The 12,863-nt window shown below is 39.3% G+C and overlaps 1 protein-coding gene across 4 annotated transcripts in view; it reads left to right on the forward strand.

Annotated features, from left to right (window-relative positions):
- Positions 1-12,863, forward strand: part of unc5a (unc-5 netrin receptor A) — a 157,494-nt gene that overhangs the window by 77,274 nt on the left and 67,357 nt on the right. For all 4 annotated transcript variants that reach the window (XM_024283746.2, XM_024283747.2, XM_024283748.2 and 1 more), the window contains exon 2: positions 4,154-4,369. In XM_024283746.2, coding sequence (XP_024139514.1) covers positions 4,154-4,369 — 216 coding nt within the window. The remainder of the gene's footprint in view (positions 1-4,153; positions 4,370-12,863) is intronic.

The following is a 12,863-nucleotide window of genomic DNA, read 5'->3' on the forward strand; positions in this document are numbered from 1 at the left end:
CAACAGTGTGTGTGTGTGTCCGTGAAAGCATACACATTGACTTTGAAGTATGTTGTGTCATGACAATAATCTTAGCTAATTTAGTACCCATCAGCCCTCCATTATGAGCTTGACATAAAGCTGTGCGTGACTAGAATAGCCTCTCACAAAATGACAATTTACTCCTTCAAAGAAACGACTTCTTTAACCTCATTAACCTAAAGAACATGCGCTAGAATTGAAGACTTACCCTCGTCTCTTCTGTCTTACACAAACCCACCCCAAAAAACAAATTGGACGTCTCATCAAAAGACCCTGGTATATAAAATGCAGCATTGAGTCAACAAACAGCATTAAGTCGTCCATATCGTCCCATCTTCTTAGCTCCGAGGCCGGCTGTAGTTTTGTTCCCCACTTGAAGATCATATTTTCTTTATGAGATGATTAACCTGGCAGGTGTGAGGTGGATCTCACCCACAGTTTTAGTGAGCTGTCGTTTTCAGTCTGCAGGGAGTACAGGGGGGTCAGCCCAGCCGCCTAATGGCCGTGGTGACAAAGCTGGGAGCTGGCCCATTAGAAGGAGCCACCATCATTAGGGCCAACACATTTTCAAGCAACCTGACCTACTGGTGCCCAACTGTTTATTAGCAAAGTTTGGGCTGTGCTTTAAAGCAGATATAGTCAATATTCGGAATGAACTGTGGCCTTTCCCTCAACAACATGACAGGAGAAACACATACTTGCATGCATAGTAAATCACGTCATGCAGAAGTGTGGTTCCTGCCACATTTGAAAATTATGAAATGTGCCTGGAAAAGGAGGGAAAATGTGATGCATGCTCTTCATTGGATACAGAGGATTTACTTTTCATTAAGAATTAAATGTGTACATTAAACAAACAGGGTTCAGGCAGGGCGCCGGTGACACGCCTTACTTGATCTAATCTGAATGAATTAGCAACTCAGCACTTTAGTAGAAGAAATTAAAGCAGGGAAAGAAGGGCATTAAAACAATGCTCAGTGGGGGGGGAACTGACAGATAATGTGTTTACCTAAAGATTGGTTTTAATGACGCAACTTGATATTGTCCCTGACCTGGGCTTGCGGAGACGAACAAAGCCTGGCTGGGGGAAGAGGGGAGCAGACGAGAGAAAGGTCAGCGCGAGTGTCGTCGTTTCATTATGAGGGATCTGGACTCCCATCCTCTCCTGCTGCACTGGGAGTGATGGAGAAGGTTTTTAATGCCTGGTCTGTCAGCCATATTGGATTCAGGGCAGTAAATTAATATTACACTCCTTTTACAGGGTTTTATTTTGGGATTTACTGATCTCCCTGGAGAGTTGGCAGTGTAAAGAGGTTATTTCCCTATTTCTGCTCTATTCTGTCTCCTCTCGCTATCTCTCACACAAAGCTAATATGTTTAGAGAGAGAAAAACTGTGTTCGTGGAGGAAGTAAGTCTGGCTTTAGGCACTTTTGTGTCATACAGCTTGTTTTTGAACATTTTTCAGGAAACACAGAAGTCTGTTGCAAATTGTAGCACTGTCCAAGCAAAGGCAGCTTCTGCATCTCTGCACAGCGGAGATGTATCATCACGTCTCTGCCTCCGCATCTCCTGTTTGTCATACAACCGCTGGCAAAACGTGTGGAATCACAACTCCTGGATGCTGTTCATTCAGCTGGTTTACCGAGAAGAAAAGTTGTGACATTTTACAAAACAAACTGGTTTGATCTTTTTTTTTTTTTTTTTTTTTAATCAAATAAAGAAAAACACGTTTTGTTAATTGAAGTTGTGAAACAAATATCTCCTGAAGTCTTTAGTGTGCAAATGAGTCAGAATTTAAAAGGTAAAGTAAGTAAAACCACAGCAAAGTAAGAGAGAACTATCAATTAAACCATTTAAGAGGGATTAAAACAATTTAAGAGAATCATTTTAAATAAATTTGGGTACTGCATCTTAGCTATTTTTTGTCAGAAAAGCCAGTTTAGATAGAATTTAATTAACTTGGAGTATTCAAATATATGCTAATTAAATATAAGCATCAGAAAATCCTGGTACACAACAATCTAGTTATGTTATGGTGAAATCTCACCACTTATTACTGTGTTTTGTTTACACATGTCCAGAAGCAAGACTACAAAATATAGTGGACACAATTTGTATACATTCAAGGAATTATCAGCTTTCTGGAAATAAATCTTTTGTGTTTCTCTGATGTCTTAAAATCATAAATTTGCTGTTTTTGACTTTGTTTATTTACTTAGAAAAATCTGTTAACTAAAAGCCTCATCAACTACTAAAGTGATCATAAATTGTAATGGATTGAAAATACAATCAATGATGAACCATTATTATTTGCAGAACTTTTCTTCAGTTCACAAAAAATAAAGAAAACCTAAACTTCCACAATCATCAGCGAAATGGGGATGCACATCTTCTATACGAACAGAGGAGACAGCTGGTTTTTCCTTTGCACCGAAAGCTCAGGTGAACGTTAAAATGATGGGTACTTTTCTCATTCAGCCAAATGAAAGTAGGCTCGGTGATAATGAAGGCATTTTTCACATTGATAATGGATCTCGCCACAGAACAAAGAACGTGAAAACCTTTTTATCTGGGAAGTCAAATTAAGGCAATTTTATTTATGTAGCACTTTTGAAAACAAACCCGGTTGATCGAAGTTTGAACTGGTATTCCTGTAAGTGAAAATAAACAATCCCCGTTTTTCATAAGTTGTCAACAAATGAAATGAAAGGAGAGAAGTCAATGACGAGACTTCATTTGGCAAAGCTGATCTGACGAGAGCTGAATGAGAAAGTTGGTGCCTCCATTATGAAGAAGAATGTTTTTTTAATTGGAAAGTACAGGCCTCTATTCATTCAAGATGTCATAAAAAGCTGTTGGAGATGCAACAAAGTGCTAATTTTAGATTTTTTTCACAACTTTGTCCAACCGATTTGATGCTTTATGCTGCACAGAGCTGTTAAATAAAGTGGCTTTGGTTTTGTAGCTGTAATTTCTTTGTATTCTTCCAATTATACATTCGCCATGTTTTTGCAGCAGCTGTATAAAATCCTGCAAGAATGGAGGAAATAAAAAACAAAAAAGCACTAAGCAAACCACAGAATATATTGAAGTGCATCAACAGGCTTTTTATTGGTGAGTCATCTCCAACCTCCGTACCTCTTGCTCTGTCCTGCTAAATGTGGGTAGTTAGAGTCCTTTTTGAAGAGCAGTTTAACACAGTGGAAAGTGGTCGCTGAGGCAGGATTTATGGCTGCTGGTCCATCAGAAGTGATGTTAAAAGGGCTGTGATTAAGAGCTGGGGCAGGGACTCCTTTACCCCGTCAAACCTAACCGGCAGCACAAGGCCGAGCTCTGGCGCTGCTGCACACAGCGCTGTCCGTCACTCTTTATTTGCCTTTTTTCTGCGCTTTAAAATCCGCTTGAGTTTCGTTAATTGCGTCAACTCTTCAAGAATTTACGCAATTAATGAGCTAAAGCTAAAACTGGATTTTTGTTTGAATTACTCGCTATTTCGCAGTTAACAATAGAAAAAGGCGAAGAAGTTGATTTAGTTGTGGATTTATTGCATAAGCCATTCTTAAGATGGACTTTTCTAGAAAAATTGGACATCGTCAAAAAAGGGCCTACCAACTCCGAAGCTAGTGAGCCTGTCTCAGCAGGGAAAATGATTTGTCCGCCACTTTCAGCCTTCCAGCAGTTCTGTCTGGCAAGGGTAACAGAGTTTTGTGGCAATGATGAGCGACAAAGGGGCAAGTATGAGAACTTCTACGCTGCCACTGAACGCATCATGGCTGCTCCAAATGGAGAACAGAGCTGTCAGGATTTTGCAGGGAAATCTCCCGCTGAACTCCTGGACTTCTTTCATGGATGGACTTCATCTTTACAGTTGGATTTTCTGTAAATAGGAAGACTTATTTTTAAGTTTAATGAGTTGTCAATTGTGCCTTGATGTTTTTGTGTTTTTTGTGTTTTTTTTCTTGCACGTGCAGAGTTTGTTTTTACAATATGTTCCATTTAAATTATCCATTTATGATGGAAGTGCTCCATAAAGTTGGTGGTTTCGGTGGAGGAAGACTGAAGGCTCAACTCTGAATTGTTTTGACCTGTTTTTAAAAGATCTTGTTGTTTTCTTCTGTTTTGTTTTTTAAGGTTCGGAGTATGCTGCCACAGCAGCACTTCCTGCTGCTTTCTCAGACCGCTTACCTCACTTCCTGGTGGAACCAGAGGACAAATACATTGTGAAAAACAAGCCAGTGACTCTGACCTGCCGCTCGACTCCAGCCACACAGATCTACTTCAAGTGCAACGGGGAGTGGGTGCACCAAGACGACCACTACATCGAGCACAGCGTAGATCCGGCCACAGGTACCATCTGGAAAACGTCATCTGTAAAGAGACGTTCTCTGTGCTGTGATGATCGTTGTCTGCATCTGTCGTTAGCCGCTGTCTACGGCAGATGTAGGTTTTCTTAGATGTGTAGAAGTGTTGGTGTGGTGACTCTGAGGTTTTGCAATTTGCCAGTGATTAGTGTGCTCTATCAGACTCTTGGCTCATCCTCCAGCCTGTTCAACCTGCCAGCCGCATAATAAACGCATTGGTTTCAGTCTCAGAAATCTCTCCATCACCTTGGAGACCTGTTTGTTTGTCTCCATTGTGCTGCCCCCCCCTTTACCGCTGCCGCCGCCTCCGCCGTCAGTGTCATAAACATGTATGACACTGATGTAGTGTGATTCAGAAGCACTCTGCAAACTCAAAACCACCCGTTCACAGCCTGACAACTGATTGAAGCGTTGAGATGGCAGCTTTTTCTGGGGCAGCGGGAACACATGCAGGCAAATGTGCTTTTAAATGTGCAAATATGCAGAGCAGACATGTTTTAAAATAGAATTATGAATAACAAGCGAAATTTGCATTCGTACACATACAAGCAGGAGAGATTTCTCCTTCTTTTTTTTAAATCTTTTTTTATTCAAGGCGCTTGATCTGGACCCTTTTAAACGGCAGAAGTTGTAGTAATATGGCTGTTAATTCCATCAATGTCAGTTTGGGCTTCTGTTGTGTCGCCACATTAAATTTCATTTGAACAAACAACAGCATAAACCTTAGACAAAGTGCCGGGTGGAATTTGTTCCGCCTATTGATGCCAAGGTTTGTAAAAATGCCAACAAAGAAGGTGGCAAGTCATAAAAGCTGGGTCTGAGAATGGCAAGTTAAACGCTCTGAGGTGCAGTTAATATTTTTTTTTTTCAAAATGATCCAAATATTATGGCAGGAAAACAGTGTTCTAGGTTCTGTAAAGACAGAAAACTAAAAAAGTGTAATTGTTTTATTAGTTTATTGCATCAGAAAGGACAGGGAAATACTAAAACTCAGCTTTCCCCGTAGAGACTTAGTCTCATTTTACAGTTTCTGTTGTGCGAGTTGGGGACAAGCAGAAATAAAGGAATAACAAAAGAAAAGAGCAGTGCTGGTGACAAGAAAATACAGATAATAATTGTTTTAATTACATCTAAAGTGCAGCTTAAATTAACTTAATACGAGGACTCTTAAAACTTGAAAGTGGCCACTAGAAGTTTAAAGAGGCCAGCTGAGCCTTTTTTTTTTCTTAAATACAGACTCATTGAAGTTGCGAGGATAAGCTTCATTCTGTGTTCTTGGCTTCAAACAGCCTCTTATTTATGCATGAAAACATTTCTCTGAATACCTGAATGACTTGCTTTCTAAAATAGGAGTTTCCGATTCTTTTCCCTAAGCATCTTTACTCTCTAATAATGGCTGTAAATCTGCATCCTACAGTCTATTATGGCTTATTTGTAGATTACTGATGATAATGCACTTGATGGGATGCCTGGTGTTGCAAATCCAACTATTTTGCCAAATGAATGGTGGCCCCTTTTAATTTGGCGGGAACTCAGATTATCACCTGATTTTAGTTGGAATGGATGAATATTTAATGGCATTTAAGTCGGTTTGATTCAAGAGTCCTACATGGGCTGAGAGGACAGTTTTTTAATGATCATGCAGGCAGGCCTGTTCATGCCACGTTTGGCAGCAAGGTGTGCCATACTTTTCACTGAGGCTCTCTGTGTTATTTAAGTGTTTTTGATCGTCTGCAATTGTGTCTGAGCACAGATTTTTTTTTTTTTTTCCCCCACGCTTTCACATCGTGCCAGATCTCCCCTGGACCTTCGCCATCTTTTGTATGATCGCTGTAATTTTCACTCTGTTTTAAACACTTTTAACCTCCTGGTTAAAAACTCACTCCAATTTTTTTTTATTTTTTTTTTATTTTAACATGTTCTTGTTGCATATTCTCATGATAGAGGAAATATATGAAATAATCCTCTTTTTACAGACAATTAAATCAATTAACATCTTAATTTTCCTCGTGTATGCACGTAGGCTAACTTCTGCGCCAACATTCCCACCCACAACCCATAATCTGTGGAGAAAGTATGTTTTAAAAAAAGACACAGGGTTTTTGATTTTGGCTAAAAACTGCATATTTAAAAATAAAAGACAACTTGGAATGATTTTACAGTAAAAAACAAAAATAGTTGGAGTGGGACTTTAACCTCTGAGCTTTAACTCCAATGTTGATATCCTTTCGACTACTGTAACTCTTCAACCGTTTGCTCAATTAACACAAATCAGATGATTCACGTTGATCGCCTGAATGGTCAAAAAGTATGTGTTATTTAGTTGTTGTTGGTCACATCTCCGGTGATAGAGGATTAAGATCTTTTTTGATAGTGCAGCCGCTCTCAGATGGATGAATGAGTGGAGGCTTCTCATTGTTGACAGGAAGGATATAAATCTTTTTTTCCCAACAGCTAAGAAACATTATAAGCTCCATGAAGTACAGTTTACAACAACGCCACGTTACAAATACGTCACTCTGCTAATGTTTAGTGGACCGTTTTCCGTGCAGCTAACAGCTTACAGTCAGCAATTATTTGTCATGAAGCAAATCTGTCATCCTGGCTGCCTCGGACCCCCGCAGCAAAGAGGGTTTCCATCTTTAAAGGACACGCCGTTTCAAGGCTTCCTCATTGTGCGTTTCCACTGTGATGAATGTTTTATATGTAGACTCCCATGAAGGACATGCGGTTGCTCAGAGGTGCTGCTGTAGCCCTCTCACACGCTTTCTGTTTAATGTGACCACAGCCATCAGGAGTTTCCTGACAGCACAGTGTAATCCCCATTACTGCAAAATAAAAAAAATAAAAAAACAAAAACAAACAAAAAAACACACACCCCAGCTGTGCTGAAGCCGCTTGTCAGGCTGTCCACTCACCCTGGATGTCACAGTCACACCAGACTCCAAACTAGTACCTGTTGCCAAGCAACCAAGTCTTCTGCCACAACAGAACCTGCCCGATGGCAACATTGTCAACACTTGGGGTGTGTGTTTTTGTTTGTTTTTTATTTTGGGAGGGAAAAAAATCACTACGAACATAACTTTTCAAATTGGAAACCTTCCCTAAGTTTTATTCATCTGTTTTGAGTTGTGGTTGTTATTTTTGATCTATTGCATTTATACATTAGTTTTTGTTCCTGTGCTTTTTTACGGTTAAAAAAGGTCTAGAGAGAAAATACGTAAGATAAAATTTGATGGATTACAGTGGGTTTATAATGTCAATAAAAACCAAATTTGAAAACCCCAAGTGTATTTTTCTTTGGATTATTGCTGACCAAGATGAGAAAGAAATTGGTTTTTACTGCTTCCAATTTACTGAACACAAGAAAAATATATATTTTTTCTCCAAAATAGGGATCACAGATGTGCTTTTATTCTGCACATCAATGTATTAAAATTCTTATTTTGTTTGTGCTGAAGTAACCCCAACATTAAAGGTAGATTAAGTCCAAAATTGCAAAATCTATTTTCATTTTATTCAACCACCATTGTCCTTGGAGTGATGATGAATCTGGGCTTTCACTTTGCCCGGTAAATAAAATATTGGATGTTTTAGAGCATTATATTTTTTTAAATATGTTTTAAATGTAGTTTTCTTGACTAACTTTCCAGCTATTTTTTCTTGATGAAACAACAGTTGAACACACGACTGACCTTTTTTTCTGTAGCAAAAGCAAAGATGAGACAGTGTCACTAAAACAGTCTTCTTCATTAGCTTTTTTCTTAATCCATGCTGTTGTTACCAAAGATTATCAAAAGAAAAACAAAGCTGATCAAAGGGAGGCAAAGCCACAATCAATACCCTTCTCACTTCCGTGCCTGCAGACCAAAGATGAAGGAACATCGGATACGTGGCTGGATCAGGAGCGTGCCGGTCAGACCTAGCACGGCGGAAGCAATATTCAACAAAATTCATCAGTTTTTTTTTTTTTTTTGTTCCAAGAGACTGCCGAACTCCAAAGAGATTTGAAGGATTTGAATTAATAAGGGAAGCAGGGCTGAAGCGTGGACCTGTCTGAGTCAGGCTGCTCAGTACTCTGCAGAATACATGGATAAGAGTCTATCTGAGACGTGACCTCCACCTTCATCAGACAGGTCTGTTCATTGAACCTGAATGAGCGCCTCAGAGACAAAAGAGCTTCTCTGTCTGCCTGTATGTACAATAGGGCTGCCACGATTAGTCGACTAATCGACGACTAATCGACTATTAAAATAGTCGACGACTAATTTAATAGTCGATTAGTCGTTACTTTGTACTATATGGAGTCAGAGTATAGTAAAGTTGAAAGTTATAATGGTGTTATGCTAGCTTATTGGACTATTATGGTTTTTTAGGCTATTTTGGTTTTTTTTATTTCAGACATGCTAGCTGTCTTTGCTAGCTTAGTCTTTTTTTGTTTAAGTTTTTTAGGCTGTTTTGAAATTTAGCTAATATTTCAGCTGCATGCTAGCTGTTTTAGCTAACCTAGGCTTTAATTTGGCTAATTTGGCCTTTAACTAATATTTTAGTTGGCTATCAGCATCTTCAGCTATCATCACTAGCATCTTTTGCGGCCAAATTCAGCTTACATTTCATCTATGATGATGCTAGTGTGAATATATATATAGTTTTTAGTTATTTTAAAGCGAATGATGGTTAAGATGTGTGTTTTACATCCACTTTGTGCATGACCCGATTAGTCGACTAATCGGAAAAAATAATCGGTGATTAGTCGACTATTAAAATAATCGTTTGTGGCAGCCCTAATGTACAACTGAGTCTATAGTGTCTTATGGAGCTTTAAATCTTACCTGGCACTCCCTTTTAAAATCAAACTTAAAAATATGTCTTTAATTCATTACAAAAAAAAAAACAATAGAATACGAATAGGGTTTAGTAAAATCTTAAGTTAATATGTAATTATTCATGTTCACAGGCCCAAAGAGGGTTCAGTTACAAAATAAAACTATGCAATATTTCTGTGAAATCCTCAAAATTCCCTTTAAACACACACACACAAAAAAAGATAGAGCAAGTCTTTTACCTTCACTGCCCATTATTGATCTGTCCTCAAGCCTAGTGGTTCTTATTACTGGTCTACAGTAAAGTGTGTCAGTTGTTACGGCTGGGGCTGCTGCCGAGGGCCCCGGCCAGGTCTGCGCTCCACCCAGAACCGCCGCGGAGACGTCTGACGATCTGTAATAAAGATGTATCCCATCAGAACAAATCAATGCTGACAGTGTGTTTGCCTAGATTAGGAGATTTCCCCACTCTATGATTTCTCATCAGACACATGATGAGGAAGAAGGGAGATTGGCATTTGAGCAGGGGGCTCATTGTATAGGCCAGACTGATTTGATTTTGTTTGCATTTCATCTGCCAGCATTGATGGAAACGATTTTTGATCCACGCTTCCCATTGTCACCGCGGCAGCAGACCCTCTCAGGTGGAAAATGCTTGCATTTCACATTTCTATTTCAATAAACCTTCTGCAACTGCCTTATAAAGACAGGAAATTATATTTATTTCTTTGTTGATTGCACCTGATGTCAACAAGGCTTCTGCCGGGGAAACAGAAGACAGCACAAACAGCCGCTTTGTTTTTTTTGTGACAGAGTTTCTAGTGGGATTATAAAATCATTTATAAAGTAAAGTAAAAGAGACACATGAGGTGGAGGGATGACCTGCAGGTTTACCTGTCCCTGACAACCTTTTGGAGCATGTGACGTAGCAATAAAATCTCTCTCTTTCTGGAGAGATCTAATCATTTGTCATGCCATATGGTACATCTGCAGGGCCAGTAAGGTTTGTTTGTATAAAATCTGCATTTTCTGATTAATACAGAGCAATGTGATTACAATATTTCATTTCTGATCTAAAAGGAAAGATAAACCAGGCTTAGCCTCAATGATATGTAACCTTTCTTTTAATACCCCATAACCCTTTTCTGATATTTATAACAGCCAATCATCCCCCTCCCAGCGCAGCCATGTGCTTCCCAGCTCTGCGTATGCCCCAGCTTCTATAGGAGACCCAACAGAGGGGTAACGGGAGAAGTCGAATCATCCTGATGGCTCTTGAACATGATCTTAACTGGTATATTGCTGTTGAAGTGCCTCTGCAATTCAAGCAAAACTTGATAGGTCCACGTGGCAGGATGTAATGAGCAGAAGGGAAAAGAGGGATTTGGGGAAGACAACGACATAGTCCTAAATGAGCAAAATGGCCTCTTACCACCTGCTAAGCATTGATCAGAAGCCAAAGGGACTAATTGATAATACATTATTAGCTGCTTCTCCATAATGGGACGTGTATTTCATCCTGTCCTTGATTGCGGGATGGAGGGGGAAGGATTTGGCAATGAAGCACCGAAAACCAGATGGCAAGGTGAATTGTTCCCGTGACACAGCTGCCGGCGCGCTCCATCAGACCTCTCAGGCGGGTCAGCCGAGATCCTGCTTCCGTCTGTGTGTTTACGTGTGCGGAGAAAGGCCTGCAGAGTGCAACCACACACCTCGGCGTGAGAGGGGAGGCGGAGTGGATTTAATGGAAGCTGGTGTTTGTCTAGCATTGAGATAACTGAGTGAGTTTGGAGCGTGGCGGCGGGGGGGTTGAATTAAAAATTGACCAGCTGTGCTGATTGATCTCACTGCCTATACGTAGGAGTGATGTTAATATTGGTCTCTGTTACTGTACAGGATGTGTTTTACCTGGACAGTATTATGGGGTGGGGGGCGTCGTGAATGTCCCGGCTGATCCCAATTTATCCATTTTGCACGAAAATGAAAAGAGTGAAAATGTGACTCATGTGGATTTGACTCAAACCAACAGAGTTGTCCACTGGCCAAGAGCAGAACAGCTGACATTTACGCTCTGCATATTTCAAATTAAGCGATCGGCTTTTTGTTTTTGGGCTTCAATAAATCCAAGTACTGCAGCTAATTGCACATTTCAGCAATGTTGGTAGTTTCTTTCTTCCTCTCCTTCCTCAATAAGAAGCCTGGAGCAAATCAACAAGCAGGTTATTACAAAAATAATCAGAAAGGAATCATGTTTTTAAAGCACATTTTAGCTAATTAAGGTTCAAGATGCCAACAGAAACTTCTTAAATCGTGCAAAATAATCAACAACTTAGTTGGCCTGTTGGTAAAATTGCTCATAGAAACATCTGTGAGAAGAACTGAAGTTATATAATAGTCATAGGTGACATTTAATAGTTTAGTTATACTAACAGTTTTGAGGAATATATTTGAATATAGTGTTTTTGGTGTCTTTAACATGTTTTTGTGGCATTTTTCTGATGATGAAGAACATATTTAAAGAAAATTAATTCAAATAATTTTGAGTCAAAAAATCCAGTTGGAAATATAATCTAATTCTGAGGTAGGGAATATGCTGGGCAGGACAACAGTGAGGGGAAGGGGGGCGGGGTTGCTCCAAGCCACTTGTCCCGCCCACAACTCAGAGGAGAATTTCTGATGAACTACTGACGCTCAGCAGAAACTACATCTAAGAAAAATGTTTTTTTTTTTTTGGCTAAAATCTGCATCCTCATAATTAAAAGATCACTGGGAACACTTTTATGATAGATCAAAAGATGATTGAGTGGGACTTTTAACCTGTTTACACTGAGGGTATTTCACTGAGACAGGAATTCTCTTTTGAAGAACACTTTTTGTCATTTACACATTTATCTGATGTTATAGGGATTCGAACCAGCAACCAACCTGCTGTAGGTCCAAATCTCGTCTACTGCCCTCATGAAGAAGAAACTCACATTTGAGCATATCGGGTTGACAATTTAAAGTAGTATCTATTTAGTATCAATTTATTGTCCTTAAAATAGGGACTAGAACAACAAAATTGCACAAACAAAAATAAATAGTATATAATATATTTAATAAGTATCTAATATGACAGAGTTTGATCTTATTTTAATGTAAAAAAAGCTTTATTAAATTCGCTAAATATGCTGCCATAAGATTTATTTTGCATATGATTTTACTGCATTCCACTAACGCCCTACATTTACTGTTTTTGAAATTCTCTTCTGAAGTTGTAATCAGTTACTAAAACTGCTTAGTCATAGAGAGATGAGTTTTAATTTATTGTAGGGAGGGGGGACTGACCTCAGAACAGAACCAGGTTCACAGTTTTATGCTCCGAAGCAGCAGCCAGCACCGGTTTTGACACGCGGGAATAATAAATTTTAAAATTAACTGCAATTAGCGGAACAAAAGTAGTTAAAAAAAAGAAAGATAATTACCATTTGTCAAACAACAACAGTACTGTTCCACTCTCCCACACGCACAGCCTTTGTCCTCCCACCAAAACATACCCCACGTCAGCTTCTCGCTTTGACTTCTCTCAAGTAATTTCACATTTGTCAGTCTCACAAAAGCTGTGCCCTTGTTGGAAGTTGGAATGCATTCAGCAGTTTTAGTGGTTTTTTTTTTTTC

The sequence above is a fragment of the Oryzias melastigma genome, linkage group LG10 (genome assembly GCF_002922805.2).
Source record: "Oryzias melastigma strain HK-1 linkage group LG10, ASM292280v2, whole genome shotgun sequence".
In the NCBI taxonomy this organism is placed as follows: domain Eukaryota; kingdom Metazoa; phylum Chordata; class Actinopteri; order Beloniformes; family Adrianichthyidae; genus Oryzias; species Oryzias melastigma.